Below are 23,747 nucleotides of genomic sequence, written 5' to 3' on the forward strand. Positions count from 1 at the left end.
CACACACACATGCTGGCAATAAACAAATGAGCTGTGCAGGGACTCAGGTGTGATATGTGAGATGAAAGTGGGAGTAGGTGAGGATGAAGGGAATCTGACAGTCGGAGCGAGAGAGAGAGTGAGATTTCGGTAAATGAGAGAGCGAAAGGAGGGGACAGGGACGGACCAGACGGACCAGACGGACGGGGGGGTTTTGAACGGTGGCGATGTGACCAGCGACTAAATCAGCCCAGAGGCGAAGCGCCTCTCCATACCTCCATCCCGCCCCCCCCCCCCCCCCCCCCCCCACAGCCGTCTCCATCACCCTTTGCCCAGTTAACCCATTAAGACCGGGAACGCATTTTCAGATTTCTTTGGCTATTCATGTCATTTTGTCATTTTCATTTTCAGATTTGTCATTTTCAGATTTCTTTGGCTATTCAAAAATAGCAGATCTACAAGCTCATAGAGCTTGTAGATCTGCGATGTTTTGAAAAATCGTGAAAAAGGTTTACAAATCTTTGGATATATGTATTTTTAAAGAGAACATTTGTAACTCAAAACTTTGCTTCCGGGGATTCTACAAATGTCTTCTAAATCCTAACAGCTTTTTGAAAAAACATATTTGCTATAATATCAGTGGTTCTCAAAAAATGGTATGGCCGTGGAGGACCCCCCCATCTCAAAATATTTTGTTCCAGGGACCCCCAGAAGTTGTAAGAGAGTCGAAAATGTTCGCTTTAAAAAAATATATATTCAAAGATTCACACACAGGACTTTTCTAAAATAGCAGATCTGCGAGCTCGTAGCGCGGCACTCGGTGCCGCGCTACGAGCTTGTAGATCTGTGCCGCGCTACGAGCTCGCAGATCTGCTATTTTTTGAATAGCCCAAAGAAATCAATCTTTACAATGACAGAGAGATGCGTTTCCCCGGTCTTGAAGGGTTAAGGCCACATTCCTCTGCCCCTCGCTGTGGAAGCCATAGTAACGGGGCCACAGCCGTGGCTGGAGCTCGCACACAGGGAGGCTTATTCATGAGCGGGTCCATATACTGTATGGCTGGGCTGTCGCTGAGAAGAAATGCCTCCCTCCCTCCCTCCCTCCCTCCCTCTCTCCCTCCGCCTGCATGCATGCTTCTAGTTGACCTATTTATTCCCCCCCCAAGTCAGTGATAAAGCATCCACCCCAGAGCCTGTTCATTCTCTGCGGTTAAAAGACGCTGGATGTGTGTGTGTGTATATACTCGTATATGCTGTCGGCACGTTGTACCGCGTACCAATGTTGAATGCTTTGTTTGAATCCGTGGGAATGGGATTATAATACTTGAGTGAGTGTGTGTGTGTGTGTGTGTGTTAGGCCGGGCATTCACAGAATAGTCGAATATTTGAATATTCGAATATCAAACCGACTATTCGACTATCACACCACTATTCGATTATTTTTAGTCTTTTCTAGAGCAGACACGCAGCTGTGAGCTCTGGTGTGACGTCAACTCGCATTCCTTGAGTCAAGTCATCAATGCCATTGAAAAAAAAACAAAAAACAATTTTTTTTTATAATCAAACCGAATAATCGACTGTTCGAATAATTTTGGGTCGAATAATTCGAATACCATAAATCACTATTCGTTAATGCCCTAGTGTGTGTATGTGTGTGTGTGTACTCTGTCTGTCTGAGTCTTTCAATCCATAATCTATATCTATCTTTCTATCACACAGAAGATGGACTATACAGTATAAACACCTATTTCTGTCAATCTCACCACACACACACACACACACACACTTAACCCATTAAGACCTGAAGCCGATTCCAGACATGTCTTCTAAATCCCAACAGTATTTTGAAAAACGTATGTTTCTATATCAGTGGTGCTCAAACTTTTTCATATCAAGGACCCCCAAAATGATATGAATTTGGCCGCCGACCCACATCTCAAAATGTTTTGTTCCAGGGACCCCCCAGAAGCAAAGATTTGAGTTACAAATATTCGCTTTAAAATAATATATATTCAAAGATTTGCAACACATTTTCACTATCTTTCAAAAATAGCAGATCTACAAGCTCATAGCGCGGCGCTATGAGCTTGTACATCTGCTATTTTTGAATAGCCAAAGTGTAAAATAATGCTTTTTTTTTTTTTTTTAGCTCAAATAAAAAAATGACAGATGCGTTCCAGGTCTTAAAGGGTTAAACCACTTGATCTTAAGAGTTTGGATGGAATCAGGAGCTTGTAAACAAAGTCCAAAGTAGGAGCTAAGCTGAACCTCGGCGTCCTCCTGCATGAGTCACACAGCAGAGGCCAGGGACAAGAAGAATGGACAGACAAGAGGATGGTGGTGGTAGATAGATAGATAGATGGATGGAGAGATTAAAAGGATGGAGGGGAAGAAAAGGGCCCCCGGGCGGAATTGAGATCGAGGAGCGGAAAAAATGAATAATGAGGGGGACGGAAGGACGGACAGAGGGATGACAGGAAACGATTTGAGATGACAAGCTGGCGAAGATGGATGGACGGACGCAGCGCAGGGTGGGAAGGAGAGACGGAGCGAGAGAGAGAGAGAGAGAGAGAGAGAGAGAGAGAGAGAGACTCATGGAGTGGATGGGTTCATTAGCATGGTACAATACACTGCATGGACATTGCACACAGTCGTGTTATGGTAACACTCTTTAAGTGTTCATTTAACTCGGAAGAGAGTGTACGATAAAAGGCAGCCTCCGCACGCTCAAAGCCAGTGGTACGCACATTTTGTACTTAAGTAAAAGTATCAATACTGCAATCTAGAAATACTCTGTTCCAAGTAAAAGTCCAGAATTAAAAATGTACTTGATTAAAAGCACAAAAGTATTGGCATCAAAATGTACTGAAAGTACCAAAAGTAAAAGTACTTAAATGTTTGAAAATCACAAGCTCGCGACGCGTTGAGAGCTTGTAGATCGGCTATTTTCAAATAGCTTAGGTATAAAATAGGGCTGAAGTGGTTAATGTATGTTTTATAATTTTGTATCTGCAAAGTAACAAGTAACTAAAGTTTTCAAATAATTGTAGTGGAGTAAAAGTACAATATTTGCCTCTGAGATGTAGTGGAGTAGAAGTACAATTATTGGAAATTGGGAATACCCAAGTAAAGTACAAATACCCCCAAAAAAATGACTTAAGTACAGTACTAAGTAAATGTACTTAGTTACTTTCCACCACTGCTCAAAGCTATGGAAAAACTGTTTAAAAAATGATCTTTTATAGTAAGATTTTGGTCATAGACCTTCTTCTGATGCCTGAAGAAGGTCTGTGACCTAAAGCTTGCTATAAAAACAGATTTTTGCACAGCTTTGAGTGTGTGGAGGAGGCTGCCCTTTTTATTGTTCATTTGATTTCCTTTTGGCTCCAGCACCTCCTCACCCAAGTCTGGCAGACGATCGGAGGTTTACTCCGCTGTCAACTCCGAGAGTGTACAAATGTAACCAAATCAACCCTTTACGGATTCCTTTTGGTTACATCTGTGTGCACTCTCTGAGTTACAAATGGATACATTAAACCCATTAAGACCTGGGACGCATCTGTGTCACTTTGATTTGAGATAAAAAAGCATTATTTTACACTTAGGGCTATTCAAAAATAGCAGATATATCTGCTATTTTTGAAAAATCAAGAAAGTGTGCAAAGTAATATATTTATATTATTTTTAAGCTAACATTTTTAACTAAAATCCTTGCTTCTTGGGGGTCCCTGGAACAACATATTTTGAGATGGGGGTCCGTGGCAAAATACATATCATTTTGGGGGTCCTTGACATGAAAAAGTTTGCACACCACTGATATAGAAATATCGTCTTTGTGGGTCTTAATGGGTTAACACAGAGGGTTTTTACTGTGTACAGTCGCAACGCCGTAAATCCTCAATTAAGCATCGACTCCTGTTAATAGACGTTCTCGTGTGTGTGTACTGTGTGTTTTGTGAGAGAGTGATGCACTGTGGGATGTAGTCTCCTTGTAAAAGGCGAGTGGTGCTAAGCGTGTGTGCTGTTAGTGGGTTTCAGAGAGAGGGAGGGGGGTGAGCGAGGGGGGTGAGCGAGGGCCGGCCCAGCCAGCATGACTCCCATCATCCGCTTAAGGTTCTTTAATTCAATCCAGCTCACTTTCTCCTTAATTCACTTTCTCCCGACACTAACTGGGTTCACCTGGCCTTCGCCAGTCCAACGCTCGGAGACACACACACACGCGAGCACACTGTCAGCCAGGAGCCAGCAGCAGGTAGCATGAGTTTGGAGATGAAATGTATTTAACCCTTTATTAAGACCTGGAACGTGTCTTGTGTCACTTTTTCCCGTTTGAGCTTGTAGATCGGCTATTTATGAAAAATCGCGAACATGTGTGCAAATCTTTGAATATATCTGTTTTTAACTCGCATCTTTGCTTCTGGGGGGCCCCTGGAACAAAATATTTTGAGAAGGGGGTCGGCGGCCAATTACATATCATTTTGGGGGTCCTTGACATGAAAAAGTTTGAGAACCACTGATATAGAAACATAGGTTTTTTCAGAAAACTGTTGGGATTTAGAAGACATTTGTAGAATCGGCTTCAGGTCTTAATGGGTTAAAGAATGCCATCTCAAATGGTAGTTATTATCAGTTGTTGTGGTTCTGGGAATTGACTGTAGAGGCATCTTTAGATGTTGATAGGGTGGTGGTGGTGGTGGCGGGGGTGACATGGGAAGGTGACAACTTGAGTGACCCCAATTACGCACCTGTTTCAGGTGTGTACGTGTCGTCGTCAAGCTGTCAAGAATGGAAAGTATAATGAGTTCCTTGCTGTGTGGTTCCTTAGAACAGATGACAATTATCGCGTCGGGAGATGACAGCAGATTAAGCTGTCGATCATAAGACAAGTATGCTGCCTTTTTATTCAACTTCCTGGTTCCTCGTTGTATTTTGTTCTCGCAGTCCAGCGAATACAATGCTGACTCTCGCACAGGCAAGTGTGTGTGGGCGTGCTCACACACATAAATTCATCACACTCTTTTATCTCCTCTCGCTCTCTGTCTGTCTCTCTCTCACTCTCCTCCGACGTCTTGCTTATGCACACCTCACGTGATGCAGCCATCAAGTGTTGCATCTGTTGGCATGGGATTGTATGTTTGTGGGTGCAATACACACACACACACACACACACACACACACACACACACACACACACACACACACACACACACACACACACACACACACACACACACACACACACACACACACACACACACACACACACACACACACACACACACACACACACACACACACAGTGGTGGAAAAAGTACTCAAATGTTTTACTTAAGTAAAAGTATCAATACCGCAATGTAGAAGTACTCTTTTACAAGTAATAGTCCGGAATTAAAAATGTACTTGAGTAAAAGTACCAAAGTATTGGTATCAAAATGTACTTAAAGTACCAAAAGTAAAAGTACTGAAATGTTTGAAAATAGCAAATCTACAAGCTCACAACGCGTTGTGAGCTTGTAGATCGGCTACTTTCAAATAGCCTAGGTATAAAATAGGGCTAAAGTGGTTAATGTGTGTTTAATAATGTAATAATTTATATCTGAAAAGTAACTAGTAACTAAAGTTTTCAAAAAAAATTTAGTGGAGTTAAAAGTACAATATTTGAATCCGAAATGTAGTGGAGTAGAAGAAAAAGTATTGGAAATTGGAAATACTCAAGTAAAGTACAAATACCTCAAAACAAAAATACTTAAGTACAGTACTTAAGTAAATGAACTTAGTTACTTTCCACCACTGCACACACACACACACACACACACACACGTTGTCTGTATGTATTATGTGTCATCCTTCTTCCAAGAAGGTTCCTGTAGAAAGCACCCGGTTGTACGATCATATGTAAGTAAAGCCATTGTCATGTGAGTGTGCTTCCTGTAAAGTAATAACTTTGATGTAATTGTCTTCTGTGGAAGAGATCTATAGATAAGAGAGCGAGAGAGGAGTGGCAGGGGGGCGGGGAGCACACGTGCACTGGAAATATATATACTGTACATCAGTGGTTCTCAAACCTTTACATTTCAAGGTCTCCCCTTAACTCTGACAGTGTACAAATGGAACCAAATGGACCCGTTAGGGTCCATTTGGTTCCATTTGTACACTGTCAGAGTTACAGACTCGTAAGGGTCAATTTAGAACCCCTAAAAGGAACCCAGAGAGTCCCTAGAACCCACTTTGAGAACCACTGCTGTACATTGTGTGTGTGTGTGTGTGTGTGTGTGTGTGTGTGTGTTCCTCTAGTACAGTGGTTTTCAACCTTTTTCCTGCCAAGGACCCCTATATTGATATACATTTTGCCGCGGACCCCCATTTGAAAATGCTTTGTGCCAGGGACCCCCAGAAGCAAAGATATCAGTTACTTTTCGGTTTAAAAAAAATTATAAATATTCAAAGATATGGACACTTTTTTCAAGGTTTCCTCAAAAATAGCAGAAATACAAGCGCCGCGCTATGAGCTTGTAAAAGCTGGGGACCCCCTGGTACTCCCTCAAGGACCACTGGGTGGTCCCCGGACCACCGGTTGAAAACCACTGCTCTAGTAGTACTATGGCTGCCAGATAGATCATAATGGTCCCTTCTTTAAGCACTACCACAACGCACCCAAGTCACCAATCCACCCCACACGCACACCCATACAACACACACCATGACTCATTGGCCACCAGTGAGGTCATAATGGCAGTCATGTGACAATGAAAAATGTACAGCAGGAGGAACACGAGATGAAAGAGGGATGGGGGGGGGAGTAGGTTCCAATCATAGGGAACTTGAAATCTCTGACACACACACGCACGCGCACACTACTACTACTACTCTCTGAGACACACACACACACACACACACACACACACACACACACACACACACACACACACACACACACACACACACACACACACACACACACACACACACACACACTACAACTACTGCTGCTGTTTCACACAAACACAGTACTCTCTCTCTCTCACTCACACACACACAAAGCCTGATGGGGGCTAAGAGCCCATTCTGCGACTGGCCTATAAAATATGAATGATAACGTGGTATATTTTTATCAGACAGCCTAAGGACATGTATGAAGTGGAGCAGCACAAACGCTCCATTTCCATTTGCCGTAGCGCTCGTTCCTCCTGCAATGCGCGGAGGAAGTGTCTACATGCTCTTCCTGCATATGGTCGGTTTGAACGATTCCGGTTCCTTTACAATCCCCTCTTATAGAGCACCGAAGTCTTGACGTAATTTACACATCCCAGGTTTGTCTACCTGGTTCGTGGTTTTCCACCCCCGTTCTGAATCCCCATAGACGTATTTAATATCGCGTCAAATAAGAACTGTGTTCCAAAAATAAACAAATGACCCCGACGGTTTTACTCTTATGGATGTGAAGCATCAACTGACGGTGAGAAAACGCTAATGTTGCTAATGCCGAATTAGTTAAATTTTCGCCAGAAACAGACTGTATCAAATATAAGTGACTGACTATCATAAACGATACAGAACCTCCTCCCTGACAATATAGCCAGGACAGTTTGTTTATTTTTGGACCACAATTCTTATATGAGACGATTCTATGATGACCCAATGTTATTCTCCATAGCGAAATTACTTTACGAACCTGGGGATGAACGAGTGACGTCAGGACTTATGTACTCTATCGGTCATACATACAGTATTGCATACTATTGTAGTGGTTCTCAATGTGAGTGTTACAGATCCGAGTGGACCCTTACGGAGTTATGGTGGTGTAACCACTTAAACCATTATTTTATATAGCAGATAATAGCAGATCTACAAGCTCGTAGCGCGGCACTCGGTGCCGCGCTATGAGCTTGTAGATCTGCCTATTTTTGAAAAGTTTTGCAAATCATTGAATATATGTACTGTAATTGTATAGCAGTCGTGAAGTCGGCGTGATTTAAAATACGATTCCGGATACGGTTCCAAATGTGATGGAACCGATTTCCGGTTCCTCCAGTGTTGCATCTGGTTCCAGATCCCAACCCTATTCCTGCATGGCCCTCCATGCGTGGAGGAAGTGTCCACAGGATCTCACTGAGGAAGTCTCTGTATGGCATGCTATCAGGGTTGCCAGATCTGCTTATTATAATTTCCCCGCGTTGTGAGCTTGTAGATCGGCAATTTTTTTTTCAAATAGCTGAAGTATATGTTAAAGTGCTCATGTGGCCAATTGTCGCTTCTTTTGGGCTGGTTTTCCTAGACCTGGTTGCTTGTTTCTCTCACAGAATCTGGCAACACTGCATGCTATATGCCTGCATGCGGTGCATGGCCTCGCCTGTGTGTGTGTGTGTTTGTGTGTGTGTGGAGGAAGGAAGTGTCTGTTGTCTACATCAGGGGTCTTCAACAGGGGTTCCGGGACCCCTAGGGGGTCCTCAGAGTTATTACATTATTAATCTTTGTGTGATAGGATTTATCTTTTTACCTTAACCACTTGAACCCTAGCATCCCTTTTCTGAGGAGAACTTTAGCCAAAAATAGCAGCTCTACAAGCTCACAACGCTGCAAGGTGTTGTGGGCTTGTAGATCGGCTATTTTTGGCAAAAAGGTATAGGTGTAGAGGGGAAAAAAGCGCTGACCAAGTAAACAAAAAAAGTATAATCTGAAACACAATTTTATACAATATAGAGGGGGTCCCTGCTTCATCTCTCTCTCACCTAGGACACACAGGTCACAAGACTGTCATATAATAATTTATATGACAGTCTTGTATCAAGGCTATGATTAATGTATTTATAGGAGTGTTATGTCCATGAAATATTTGTGTTTGCGTTTGTCTCTGGGTGTACTGTAATGGGTAGTATCTTGCAAAGATTACGTTCAAAGTCAACAGTATAGCCAAGCCTACTACTGTATGTGTTGAAAAGCAGCATATAGCAGCAGCATCAGCAGACAATACAGTCAAAGTATATCAACTAAGTTATGCACATAGTTCTATGTACGCTTAATTGCGTAGCCTATATGCACTTGAAGCCACATAAAGCTTATAAAGTAATTGCCTCACCCGTTCGTTCACGTTCACAGTCACACAGAAGCAAAACCGTGGTGTGGCGTGAAAAAAACACTGCTCCTGTGACTGTGTGTGTGCGTGCGTGCGTGTGCGCGCGTGTGTGTACAGGTTGAAAGCGGCCAATCAGAGGCAGGCGGGGCGTTTCTAAGGGCGGGTCTTGGCAGAGCGCCGTCGTCGATTGTATATATGCGATCGTACGCATGCTGTGCATGTGTGGAGGAAGTCTCTGCGTGCTGTTCCTCAAGTCTTCTTTCACACATTTACATGCGATTTTGTACATTGTGGTCCCATGCGGTTTTGTAAACTACTAGAGACCTACAATATAGGCTATATACTATTATTCCTCAAATACAAACCCCTCAGGTACAGGGTGGCTTGCTCTGCGTTGGCCTGGTTGGTCATCATTGGGTTTTCACTCTGCTGGTGGGTTATGATAAGATAGGGTATAATGTTCATTTGGGTAAAATACCTATTTTTCATGTTGGTGATGATGTTCTGCAGCCTCGCCGTTCTCAGGTTTCTGAAACAGCCCATGCCAGGGGAGATGGGGAGGGAGAGGGACAACGGCATGAAGAGGAGAGCGTTCATTATCATCTGTCTGATCATGGTGTCATTTGTGGGAGCTGTCTTTAGTTGGTGCTTTATGGAAATATCAGTTGCTCACGGCCCAATATTAGATGTCATGGGTTTAGTTGGAGATATGTATACCCACACACCCACACACACATACATACGTGTGCGATGAACCCACAAATCACACGCACACACATATCGGCGGCGCGTCACGGACAGGCAACGAAGAGACACACACACGGGTCTGTTGCGCTCTGCTCCACTGTATCACTGAGTAAACAACACGCTAGCGCTGTTAGCACCAAGAGCTAACGCGATCTATACGATCTGTGTTGCATGCCTTTATGTCCGAGCGAGTTGAGTTGCTGCCGCCGCAACGACGTTGTGCGTTAGAGTGTTTCCGGTTAAAGATGTTGCGTAATCATGTAGTGCGTCAAATATGGGCCAAAAAAAACATACAAATGTACACTGAACAATTAAAAGTAGACCTTCCAAAGGCAACAGGCATGATTTATTTTCAGGCTAAATGTGTAGGAAATTGGACACGTGGTCCGCTAGAACATAGCTCGACAAAGAATGGGGATAAACAGGAAGTCTCGAGCCCACAAGCCAATTGTATAAATAGATAGTCCCATGAATTCCTAAATTGATGATAAAGACAACTGCCGTATGTTGTGATTGTGCTCTACTGAGTGAAGACCCACGCGTTGCTCCCCTTCACACCAGTAGCACAACCGATTGGTTGCGGTTGCACTCGCAGCCATATTTCGCTGAACTAGAGAGGTTTCAAAACGGGTCTGTGGAAACCAACGGGCGACGTCACGCTCCCTTCGTCCGTATTCCTTTTTTTGTGCATGGAGGAAGTCTGTTCATGCATGCCATGCATGCATGGAGGAACTTTCTACTGTGTCACAGCCTGTATGCCTCTCTCTTGTGGTTGCAGTGGCTAGTGTATTTTACCTTTTAAAAAAAAAGAAGATTTTACCTGTGTGCTTGCATGCCTTTTTAAATGTGTATAGATACGCATCTGTTTGCGGAGGCCTTTTGTGTGGGGAGGATGTGTGTGTATGTGTGTGTGTGTGTGTGTGTGTGCATCCTTAGACGTGTCTGGGGATTTTTTGTCAAGAGGTTCACATGCAGCACTGAGTTAATACAGCTGCCAAGTACACACACACACACACACACACACACACACACACACACACACACACACACACACACACACACACACACACACACACACACACACACACACACACACACACACACACACACACACACACACACACACATGTTTCGCGTGAACCACAAAAACAAGTACACACACACACAGGGAGAGACTGTGAGTGAGACTGCAGGGGAAATGTTTGCTGTAGGAGTCCTGATAGGAAGCTGCTCCCAGAATGCTGCGGTGCACGAAGGGCTGAAGGATGCATGCAGGTTTTCCTCTGTCTTGCTCTCCTCGCTTTTGTTAACTGCCTCTCACATTTACACACACACACACACACACACACACACACACACACACACACACACACACACACACACACACACACACACACACACACACACACACACACACACACACACACACACACACACACACACACGCTGTATCAGGTCATTAAATCACTAGCCCTTGTGTGGAAGTGCACATTTGGCTTTGTGTGCGCGCGAGCGAGACAGCATATGAGAGAATGCCTGTTGTGAGCGCGTGCACTGCACACAAAGCCTACTGTGTGTGTGTGTGTGTGTGTGTGTGTGTGTGTGTGTGTGTGTGTGTCCAGCAAAGGGGGGGAGTAAAAATGACAGGAAAAGGAAGGCAAGTGAGAGAGCAAGGAAAGCGCAAGGCCCTCACTTCAGAAAAAGCGTGACAGCTTGACAGGTCTGCTGAGACCTGGGAAAAAACAAACATACAGAGAGAGAGAGAGAAAGAGGGAACGGGTGAAAGAGAACAATAGAATTGGAGAAAGAGAGAGAAATGCAGAAGAGAGAAAAGTTGCGAAAAGAGAGGGAAATGGAATAAACGATAGGTGTGTGTAGCAACCAAAGGAGAACAAACAAGAATGAGAGAGAGAGATGAGGAAAAACATAAGTAATGTCATTGTCTCTGCCAGGCCGAAAGGCATGGCCGAGACTATGTTTTGCACCCTGTCCGTCTGTGGACCGCTAATCTCTGGATCGCAGCGAAACTGTGCACACGCACTCCCTGGATGCCAGAGCAGAACCTCTGCCCCAAATTGTTCACATGGGCCTGTTATAGCGCCACCAGGAGGCCGATTTTTGCAAAACACATTTTTGGACAGTACACCTACAGATTTTGTCCAAACATCACGCAAATCAGTACACAGTATCTCTATAGTCATTAAACGAAACAGGTCTTCCGTCTTGATTGGCTAAGATTGGCTTCCAAAGTTTGGAAGAGTGTTGCAACTCCGTTTTGAACAAAAAGCCTCAAATCATGAACACAGGTTGCGATTTCCGTGACATTTCCCACGAGGCCGAGGAAGAAATGCCACTTGAAAATTTTCAAATCAGCCTCATGGTGGTGCTATAACAGGCCGATTCGTGTTTTTACCTATAACTACGCCGATTTGTGTAAAACTTTATATGCGCACTCCCTGGAGGCCAAGGAAAAACCTTTGCCCTGCATTTTTCACATCTGTCTTTTCATAGCGCCACCAGGAGGCCGACTTATGTAAAAATATATATTACTCCTTCAGATTGTATCCAAATTTCACACAAATTGGTACACATGATCTCTATAGTCATGTGATCAAGGCGGATCTGTTTGTTTTTTCATATTCCATCCTGATTGGCTAAGATTGACATCTAAAGTTTGCAGGAGATGCCCGTTTTGAACAAAATGTCGCAAATCATGAATGCAGTGTCCGATTGCAATGAAACTTTGCACGCACATTCGCACTACATTGAGGAACAAATGCCACCCTTTTAGCATTGCCCTATTATAGCGCCACGAGGAGGCAGATTTTTGCTAAAGATTTTTTTTATATTACTCCTACAAAGTTTGTCCAAACAGCACGCAAATCGGTACACATTATCTCTATAGTCAAGTCGAATCCGTCTGATTTTTCATATTCCATCCTGATTGCGAATTCTGAACATTGCTGGCCCACAATAACCTAGCTGACCTGGCGGAGACCTGTGCTCCGAGGAGCACTTTTTTTTTGTTAGACTGGGATACCTGGTTGTTATTGAACGCATGAACCCCATCTGATGCTTAACTGGGTTGTTGAGAGTGAGACCTTTAACATTCCATGAGATGTAGTTGATTGATTTGGCCTTCATTGCTAGTCATAAGCAAAATCCTGAACATAATATGCGCATAAGTGTGACAGAGAACCCTGAATTTGCCATTGAGTACAATATAGGAATGAGAGCCCATCAAAACACGCTAGTAACATAGCAGATTACAGAAAATACACCGGAGTAGAAAAATGGCAATATTATGCCAAAAGCCTGCAAGTAAAAAAACAAACAAAAAAACTCCTAACTCCCTATCACTTTTCTTTTTAGAACCAGCGGTGTAGATTGCACATCCACTTTCCATTTTCACTTTCACATTCTTGGGGGGAAATAGCGAAAATAGCAATAACAAGATCCCAACGTGTTGCAGTGCATTAGGATCTTTTAGATTAGATATTTTTGCTACTTTTGCACGACACTGTTGTACAGGGGTAGTATAGGGCATTAATTTACAAAATAATACAATTAAAAGTTTAAATATGGAGATACAAGGTTTCTGCCCGACAGTGTGCGACGATAGGCTGTCGGTAGGAGCCAAAAAGATGGTGGGTGAACGACTGGTGGAAAGTAACTAAGTACATTTACTTAAGTACTGTACTTAAGTACATTTTTGAGGTATTTGTACTTTACTTGAGTATTTCCAATTTCCAATACTTTTACTTCTACTCCACTACATCTCAGAGGCAAATATTGTACTTTTACTCCACTACAATTATTAGAAAACTTTAGTTACTAGTTACCTTTCAGATATCAATTATTATATTATGAAACATACATTAACCACTTTAGCCCTATTTCTTTACATAGCCTATTTGAAAATAGCTGATCTACAAGCTCTGATCTACAAGCTCACAACGAGCTTGTAGATCTGCTATTTTCAAACATGTGAGTACTTTTACTTTTGGTACTTTAAGTACATTTTGATACCAATACTTTTGTACTTTTACTTAAGTAATTTTTTTAATTCCGGACTTTTACTTGTAACAGGGTACTTCTAAATTGAGTACTTTTTCCACCACTGCGAAAAAAAAGATGGTGGGTGAACGAATGCTAGAGGGAGGGAGAGAGAGAGGGAGGTGGAGGTGGACTGAATGTGTGCTGTTGGGGTACAGAAGTAATGGGATGCTTTATTGAGAAGGGAATTGTGAGCGAGTGAGAGTGTAATGTGTGTTCACACTCTGACACAGTGGATTTTGGTAATGCTAGCCGCTGAGCAGTGGTGGAAGAAGTAGGCCTACTCCCATTTATTTTTTACTTAACCCATTCAGACCCGGAATCAGGGTTGCCAGATCTGCTTATTACAATTTCCCTGCAAGATTTTATTTGAAAATAGCCTACGCGCTTGTAGATCTACTATTTTCAAATAGCTGATGTACATGTTAAAGTACTCATGTGGTCCATAGTCGCTTCTTTTGGGCTGGTTTTCCTAGACCTGGTTGCTTGTTTCTCTCACAGAATCTGGCAACACTGCCCGGAATACCTATACGTTGTTATACCTTTCAAGCCGGGAAAGCCTTGTTGTTGTTGTTGCTATATACATTTTGAAACGTTTTCTTAGCTGTGTATAGTTATAGGGGGTCTCTTACCATCGATCTGATTTTTTAAATCTTATTGTCTCCCTGTTTTGCCCCCTTTCCGTCCTTCCGTCTATGTGTCACATTCATGGTCAACATAGGCCATACACTTCCATCTGCTATATATTAACCAACACCAGGAAAATTACGGATACACTGTGGTCCTCAATCAGACTAAGGTCTATCTATTCTTTGTTTGGAAAGCACTTTGGGTCAGCTGATGTTGTTTTTAAATGTGATATACAAATAAACTTGACTTGACTCAATCAGGACCCCAGGAAGACTAGAGGCTCATTATGTGACTGCGGATCCTTTAATAAACATAAACATAAACACCTTCTCTCCCAAATAGAGCGACAGCCTATAATGCAGGAAATTCAGCAGTATTTTAGAAGCATGCTTTGCCTTACACTTGGGCAACCTCATAATCCTCAAGCCCCTGACCACCAGCCTGTGAACATGGCCCAAGCTGCCAAATATAAAGGCAATGAGCCTAGGCAATTAGCCTAGGTGTATAATGGCTTGTACTAATGGTTGGTATTTTACTTGTTTATTAAGGAAAGCTACAGTAGGAAAAACTTTCTTCTGTCCTCGTCAATCACAATGACATCTGGTGTATTTGCAGTTATATTTGCGAATACATTGAGTCATTGGATTGAAACATTTCTGGTTTCACACTAGAGGAATCAAACATGGGTGACACATCTTGGTAATTTCAACAATTATGTCATGTCTAGCTATGTACAGTCCTTTGTAAACATTACAATTGTTTAGTATAACACACACACACACACACACACACACACACACACACACACACACACACACACACACACACACACACACACACACACACACACACACACACACACACACACACACACTAATGCTGTCTTTTAGTTCCTGTACAGTACATAATCAGTTGTGATGTGAATGTGGTAATATGAGAATGGAAATATGTTTTTGTTACATGTTGGAATCATTTCAAGCTGAATGTGAACAGGAGATATTTGCTCAGCCATATTCGTAGCACTGGAATAACTTTTCCATGATGGGCTTGATCAAACTAAGCCTATCTAAACATAATCATTTCAGAAATGGGAAACATTTTATTACCAAATATGGGGTACATACTGTACAAGGAATTTGTTTTGGCGTGTGATGCAGTGACAACACAAGATAAAAACGGTTAGTACTGGATGATGGACAGCCAACTAAACGCTAAAGTCCTGTAGCACTGTTTTTTGTGTATTTTTTTTTTCTGTGATTCCTAGAATCTGTTCTTACAAGAAACTTACAGTAGTTACAGTGCCTTTTTAAAACAAGGCTAAACGACAGCACTGGCAGACAGAGAGAAAGTGAATGGTGGTCTGAGAGAGCTGCTAGCTATGTTTAATAAAGTTTTCAATGGCAAGGACACTGACGAGGAGAAATGGAGACATAATAAAGTGAAAGCACTTGGAAGGCCAGCTGGAATGAGTGACAGGGTCGGAAAGAATGAAGGACTGAGAGTGCTATGGCACAGTTCTGGACATCATCAGAAATGGAGGGAGGGAGAGCGAGGGAGGGGGGAGGAATGAAAGAGTGATAGACTGGTTGAGTGGAGAACAGAGGCTAGGAGAGCAGAGAGAGCGTGAAAGGGGGAGAGAGAGAGAGAGAAAGGGAGAGTGAATACCAGCTATTGTCTGTAAAGCCGTAGCAACATGGCGGAGAGAAAGGGGGAGATTTTTGCGTGTGTGTGTGTGTGGTTCAATGAGTTTGGTGCTCTATTCGAGGTGTTGCAAGCCACTGTTGTGCGGTGAATTCTGTACTGGCAGCCTTGCTAGCTACTGGACATGGACTCTTAGTTAGTCTGGCGAAAAAGCTTAAAATGGGACACTACTTCTTTTCAAGTGTAGACAATTACACTTCCACTGTGGCTTGTAGGGTCAATGGGTAGAGAGACCAACACGGACACTGCCAGCGTTCGGTGTTTGATTCCCACTGGGGCCACACATAACTGTAAAAAAAAAAAAGAATGCACTCATGTAATGCTGCAACTATAAATTGTTTTCTGAGATCTCACTTTTTCGATTAATCAAATAATTGAGACGTTTTATTTTTTGTATATCAACGAAGATCATCGTCAACCGTTTAGATCAACTATTTTTGCTTTTTTTAAATACAGTAAGGTACCTTGGGTGATAATGTCTTCATTATGTTAAGTACAACATTGGGAAAGTGGAGATATTTGTTGTAAGTTGTGGTGCTTATTGACCTTACAGTATGCTGTGATATTGAAGTTTCATCGTAAACTAAAACAATGTAAAGACTTAGGCTATTTTATCCACTATTTCACTGTGCAGCTTGCAGACACTGTACATATATCAGCCTCACATCATATTACCATTATGTCCATACTACTGGTGATAGATTGTACATTGATACAGTACTCTGCCTGTATTTATATTTATATCTATTAAGAACTCATACATTATGTAAATCCTGGTCGGTCCAATTGCAGACGGCCAGACCAGACTTTAAGTCTCCTTCTTAGTATCTTATTTCTACTTATTTTACATTACTACTTATGATAACAATAATAGTCTTTATTGTCCCCTCAGGGATATTTATCTTCACAGTCTGTTCCAACAGAAAAAACACATTACCATATAGCACAAAACAACATAGCACACAACAACCTAACACCAAGACAAGTGAAGTCCCTTGAAGTCCCCAGTATAAACAGAACTATCATATCTGCGAGGCAGTTTGTTTAGTGCAGCATTTTTTTTGCCATTTCAATCATTGATCATTGTCATTTGCTATTGTAAGTGCTAAACGTGTGATGGCTTTATTGTTCATATCAGAAAGTGTGGGTGTGGGAAGTCCGATGATCTTAGAGGCAATTCCTTTTCTTTAATTTTTTTGACTTGGACAATATTATATAATATATATTCACTATATTATAGTGAAAAAACATGGGGAACAATACAAACAGAACCGTTTGAATAATAACAGAAGGTGAGGGGTAACGGACAATGATCTTAACTTACGTATAACATGACGTCTTTGCTGACAACATGTATGGATAGATGTAATGTTGTTGATCAAAACTGAGTCTATTGTCTAAAGTGAGTCTAAGATACTCGGGTACTCCTGTTTTTATTATTTTTAAACTGTAGCATCCCTATTCTGGGGGTGAACATTCAGCGAATATAGTACATTTTCTGGGTTCTGGTATAGACCCCTGGGGAACTCCAGTCAACAAAGTATATAGGGTTTAAGTGGTTAGATGCATCTCTCAGCTCTTAGCTGTATCTGTCCTGTTTTTCCGACTGCAGTGCAGCTACAGCATGATAACTGAATGTCCCTCACAGTATCAATAAAGGTCTGACTATCATTCATTTTGATATGTTGGAGTTACTTCAAGATGCACACTGAGGAAGGTTGGATGGCTGAAAATATTCTGTGGTGAATGACAAGTAAATCAAGTGAACAGAATTATTTTTCCTAAGTACGACCCATTCTGTAGAGCAGTGGTTCCCAAACCTTTTAGCTCAAGACCCAAAGGAGAAATAAGATGTTTGCCGTGAAAATAGTAGATCTACAAGCTCACAACGCGTCACGCTGTGTTGTTTGTTTGTAGCTCAGCTATTTTCACTACTTCTTAAACTTTTTTTTTTTTTTTTTTTTTTTTTTTTTAAGAGAAATAGTTTTTTTTTTTTTTTTATTTAAAAAACTACTTTTGAAAAATGTTGGAATTGTTTTTAATTGATGAAAAGTTGTGATTCTTTTGTTTTAAACATTTAAACATCAAATATTTTATCAAATACTCGCGGCCCATACAAATTGGACGCACTGTTTGGGAAACTTTCTGCTTCAGAGAAATGTTTTAGTAACTGTTGTATGTGAGTCTGAGTGCATTGGATGTTGACGTAACATTGCATCTCTCTCCTTCTCTTTAGGACCCTGCTGGCATCTTTGAGTTGGTTGAGCTGGTGGGAAATGGTACCTATGGGCAAGTGTACAAGGTAAGACACAGACAAACAAAATACATTATTCTTGATATCGTCGCTGCTGGGTGGAAACCAAAACCATAACTCTTCAGGAAATGGGGAAAAATAATCTGTGTTCCAATAATAATACATTGTATTCATAACGCACTTCACATTCTCGCAAATCTCTAAGTCCCACTGGGTTTAAAAACATGGCATAAAACAGCAAAGGCAACCAAACCATTACATGGGACCCGACTAGGCTAAAGGGTCAAATTAAAAACTACGCAGTGGTGGAAAAAGTACTCAAATGTTTTACTTAAGTGAAAGTATCAATACTACAATGTAGAAGTACTCTGTTGCAAGTAAAAGTCCGGAATTCTAAATTTACTTGAGTAAAAGTACAAAAGTATTGGTATCAAAATGTATGTAAAAAAAGCACTAAAATGTTTGAAAATACAAGTCAAGTAAAAGTACCTCAAAATTGTACTTAAATACATTACTTGAGTAAATGTACTTAGTTACTGTACTTTACACCACTGAAAACTAGGTCAAATCAGGGCATAGAATAATTAAGAAAAGGCTTTGTTAAAAGGGTAGGTTTTTTTGTCCATTTTTAAAAAGCATCAGTGGACTGTGGTGCTCTCAGGTGTTCGGGGAGGGCATTCCACAGACGTGGGGCGGTAGAGCAGAAGGCCCGGTCGTGGCAGGTTTTGGGGGGCGAGGAGTTCTTTGAGGTAGGGGCGGGGGGGCGGCGGGGGGGGGGGGCATTGCCGTGGATGCACTGATGTGTGAGCAGGGAGATCTTGTATTCAGTCATGAAGAGGAGATGGGGAGCCAGTGAAGTAGAACGGAGGATGGGTGTAATTTGGTCGTATTTTCGCACGCTCATCAGGATCCTAGCAGCGCCAGGCTCCAATCTAGTTATGAATTAGTCATACGCGCATGTTAATACTTTTCATTGGTTAAATATTTATAATAAAAAAGAAACTCACGCAGAAGTAACCACCCGGCGTCAATATTTTGCTCCTGTCGTTATAGGCGAATTTCTTTTTGAAAAAAAACAAATGGCAAAATAGCAGATATACAAGCTCAAAATGGATGGTGACACTGTCGTATGACAAAGTATACTGTAAAATAGGATTTAAGTTCTGGCCATTTATGACAACGTTGGTCAATCCTGTCTTATCAATGCTGACTCACTTGTCCTATGCTTGGAATAAAGAATGCACATGTTACACAACATGGAGAAGGAAGAAAAGCGTTGCACAAGTGTGGGAGAAATAGAGCGCATGTGAACTAGACTTAAATGGAGAGAGGAGAAGCAGGAACTGGGTCATATTATTAAAGTGTTTTAAAATACTTTCCTTTCTCGGGGGTGCCCGGTGCCTCAGCCAGCTAGGACAACATGCACTTTGTGAGTTGCGAGGACCCGAGTTTGAATCCGACTCCCGTCATGTCCTGCATGTCTCTACACTCTACTATCTATACTGTATAATATTTTTAAAGGGACTACACCATGAATTTAAACTTATTTTCTGTGTGTTTTTGGTCTCCCCTACCTCGCTTCTATCCCCAAAAATACCCCAGTTTGAGCACTCAGGCTTTCACAGCATATCTGGGGTTTCATGTAAATTGGTCTCAAAACAGGCCAAACCGATTTGCCCCCGCACGTGACGTCACAAGCGATACAATCCCTCCCGTTTTTCAGCTCCAACATATATATATATTTTTTTTTTCTTTCTTTTTTTACTTTTCCCACACAGAACCAGGAGATAACATGCATACAAACTGTCTCAATAGCGCCATGTGCCAAATCAGGACAATGTGGTATTGCAGGTGAAAGTGCTTTATAAGCCAGAGAGAAGTTAGTTGGAATGAGTATATCTGAGGCTTGATTTAGGCATAAAACTTTTGAAAAACGTTTGAGGGACATAAACAATATGATATTAGATATATATATATATTTTTTTAAATGCGTGGTGTAAATCCTTTAAAATAATTCCCTTTCTATCTTAACTTCTCTCTTCTCCCCCTCTCCTCCTTTCCTCTACCTCTTCCTTCATTCTTCCCTCTCTCTTTCCCCCTCTCTCTCTCTTTCTATCTCACTCTGTGAGGGAACATTTATAGCACTTTATCTGACATGCTTCAGTAGGGGACGTGTTTATCCGGGACACAGGAAGTGCTCGTGCCGAGCTGCTTCCTGTCCTGCCATGACATCCAGGGGTGGAAGATGTACTCAGATTTATTTTTACTTAAGTAAAAGTAGCAATTCCACGATGCAGAAATACGCTGTTACAAGTAAAAGGCCTTGTATTACAAATTTGATTTAAGTAAAAGTATTGGCATAAAAATATACTTAAAGTACCAAAAGTACGCAGAATTATTTTCAAATGTTTTCAAAGTGTATAACTAACGTTTTGGTAGTGGCGCAAAAAGCACAACGCGTGCCTCCAAAATGTACATCAGTGGAGTATAAGACGGTATGAAGTAGCAGAAAATGGTACTTCAAAATGTTACTCAAGTACAGTACTTTGAGTAAATGTACTTAAGTTACCTTCCACCAGACCAGGGATGACATCACAGGCATCACAGACACTCAGCTGCTTCCTGCTGTCGTTTCAACGTTCTATCTCTCCGTCCAAGTCGCTGTCCCAACGTCCTCCACTGCCCCTCAGTCCTCTGTTCCTCTCTTCCGCTCTTTCTTGTCCTCCTCCCTCCATTTTTTTCCCATCCTGTTCCATCCTTCCTTGTCACCGTCCAAATGTTCTTCACTGCAGTGGTTCTCGAACGTTTGTCATGTAAATGACACCCAGAACCCCCATCTGAAAATAACGTATCAAATAATTGTGTTATTAACCCATTGAGACCTGAGGCCGATTCTACATGTCTTCTAAATCCCAACAGTATTCTGAAAAACGTATGTTTCTATATCAGTGGTGCTCAAACTTTTTCATGTCAAGGACCCCCAAAATGATATGTATTTGGCCGCGGACCCCCATCAAAATATTTTGTTCCAGGGACCCCCCAGAAGCAAGGATTTGAGTTTAAAATGTTCACTTTAAAAGAATATAAATATATTAATTTGCACACATTTTCTCGATTTTTCAAAAATAGCAGATATACAAGCTCGTAGCGCAGCACTCGGTGCCGCGCTATGAGCTTGTAGATCTGCTATTTTTGAATAGCCTAAAGTGTAAAATAATGGTATTTAACTCAAATCTAAAAATGACACAGTTCCAGGTATTAATGGGTTAAAATGTATCAACAGTATTCAAAGAAATTTACATTTGTTTTTCAATACCTTTTTAACCCATTAAGGCCTGAGGTTCCGATTCCGTTTTTTGAAAAAACCTATGCTGCTATATCAGTGGTTCTCAAACGTTTTCATGTCAAGGACCCCCAAAATGATATGTATTTGGCTGCGGACCCCCATCTCAAAATATGTTGCTCCAGGGACCCCCCCCCCCCCCCAGAAGCAAAGATTTGAGTTACAAATGTTTGAGTTACAAACGCTTATATATAAAAAAAAAATGTATTCAAAGATTTGCAAAAATGTTCTTGATTTTTCAAAAATAGCAGATCTACAAGCTCATAGCGCGGGCACTCGGTGCCGCGCTATGAGCTTGTACATCTGCTATTTTTGAATAGCCAAAGTGTAGTAGCCGATAGGGTTGTATATAGGGTTGTATATAGGGTTGTATATAGGGTTAAAGTAGTTAAACTAATTGTGATGCTACAATACATTCACAAGCTTTGCTGGGGACCCCCCGGAATCCCCACGGGGGGGGGGGGACCCCACTTTAGGAACCACTGCTTTACAGCCCCTCTAGCCTCTGTTCCTCTCTTCCGCTGTTTCTTGTCCTCTTCCATCCCTTTTTTTCCCATCCTGTTAGCCTTCCTCTCTGACGGACACCGACTTTCAGCGGTCTGTGGCCCTTGCTTAAATCTGTGTGTGTGTGTGTGTGTGTGTGTGTGTGTGTGTGTGTGTGTGTGTGTGTGTGTGTGTGTGTGTGTGTGTGTGTGTGTGTGTGTGTGTGTGTGTGTGTGTGTGTGTGTGTGTGTGTGTGTGTGTGTGTGTGTGTGTGTGTGTGTGTGTGTGTGTGTGTGTGTGTGTGTGTGTGTGTGTGTGTGTGTGTTCCTAATGGAGCAGTGAGTGAAGGTCAGGTGGTGATGGAGAGGAGCTGTTCCCTCTCCTCTCCTGATTGGAGCAGATGAAAGGTCAAGCTGAGGTTGGACATGCCTCTCCACGCTCCTAGAAACAATCTTTGACAGCCTCCTGTGTGCGTGTGACTGTGTGTGTGCGTGCGTGTTTGTGGGTATTGCTGCATATGCTTGTGTCTGTAATTCTCTGTGTGTTGTGTATGTGATAGTATATGCGTGTGTAAAGAGAGGACGGGGGGGAAGAAAACAAGAAAAGTGAAGGAGAAGAGGAGAGTTATGTGTATCCAGTTATTGCTGACTGGGCTGTCTTGGTGAAAGTCACGGCTCATTTGCTGGCTGACATTCAGCCTGTCGGCTCCTATGCGTTATACCAGACCACAGAGTGGCTATAGCAACAACACCGGCGGCCCCTCGGCCGGGGCTGCGGCCGTCGCGCAGGCTGTCCAGCACTGGCCTGGGATGAGGACGGAGTTAGCAGTGGATAAACGCATTAACCCTTTAAAGGAGAATTCCGGACAAATTAAGTGTTATCTTTCATGTCTCGTTACTCACCTAGCGACGTAAAAAGTGGCGTTCTTTTTTTCCATATATTCCCCTGTCGTCATTTTTTAAACACCCTCCGTTGTTATAATGGGAGCGCGAGGGTTAGTGAAGTTCGTCTATTATAACCGACGCAATGTTATTTTTTTCTCTACTACGATTCATTGTAGAGTCTCATGATAGTCAAACATGCGCTGAAAATTCCTGCGAGCCTGCCGTTAATGGCGAACGATTTAACACTGGATGCTTGTTTCTTTCCAGAACCTGGCAACTCGTGTTGCCAGATTCTGGAAACAAGCAACCAGTGTTAAATCGTTCGCCATTAACGGCAGGCTCGCAGGAATTTTCAGCGCATGTTTGACTATCATGAGACTCTACAATGAATCGTAGTAGAGAAAAAAATAACATTGCGTCGGTTATAATAGACGAACTTCACTAACCCTCGCGCTCCCATTATAACAACGGCGGGTGTTTAAAAAATGACGACAGGGGAATATATGGAAAAAAAGAACGCCACTTTTTACGTCGCTAGGTGAGTAACGAGACATGAAAGATAACACTTAATTTGTCCGGAATTCTCCTTTAAGACCT

General features: G+C 42.1%; 2 protein-coding genes across 4 annotated transcripts in view; both read left to right on the forward strand.

Annotated features, from left to right (window-relative positions):
* The window catches only part of pld1a (phospholipase D1a), a 132,041-nt gene extending 110,591 nt beyond the window's left edge, over positions 1–21,450 (forward strand). The window contains exon 27 of the transcript XR_013932173.1: positions 21,328–21,450. The gene's annotated coding sequence lies outside the window, so the exon portion shown is untranslated. The remainder of the gene's footprint in view (positions 1–21,327) is intronic.
* Positions 1–23,747, forward strand: part of LOC308075195 (traf2 and NCK-interacting protein kinase-like) — a 126,624-nt gene that overhangs the window by 5,808 nt on the left and 97,069 nt on the right. For all 3 annotated transcript variants that reach the window (XM_080414877.1, XM_080414875.1, XM_080414876.1), the window contains exon 2: positions 18,423–18,488. In XM_080414877.1, the coding sequence (XP_080271003.1) occupies positions 18,423–18,488 (66 nt within the window). The remainder of the gene's footprint in view (positions 1–18,422; positions 18,489–23,747) is intronic.

Source organism: Gymnoscopelus braueri (genome assembly GCF_963280865.1).
Source record: "Gymnoscopelus braueri genome assembly, chromosome: 19".
Lineage (NCBI taxonomy): Eukaryota > Metazoa > Chordata > Actinopteri > Myctophiformes > Myctophidae > Gymnoscopelus > Gymnoscopelus braueri.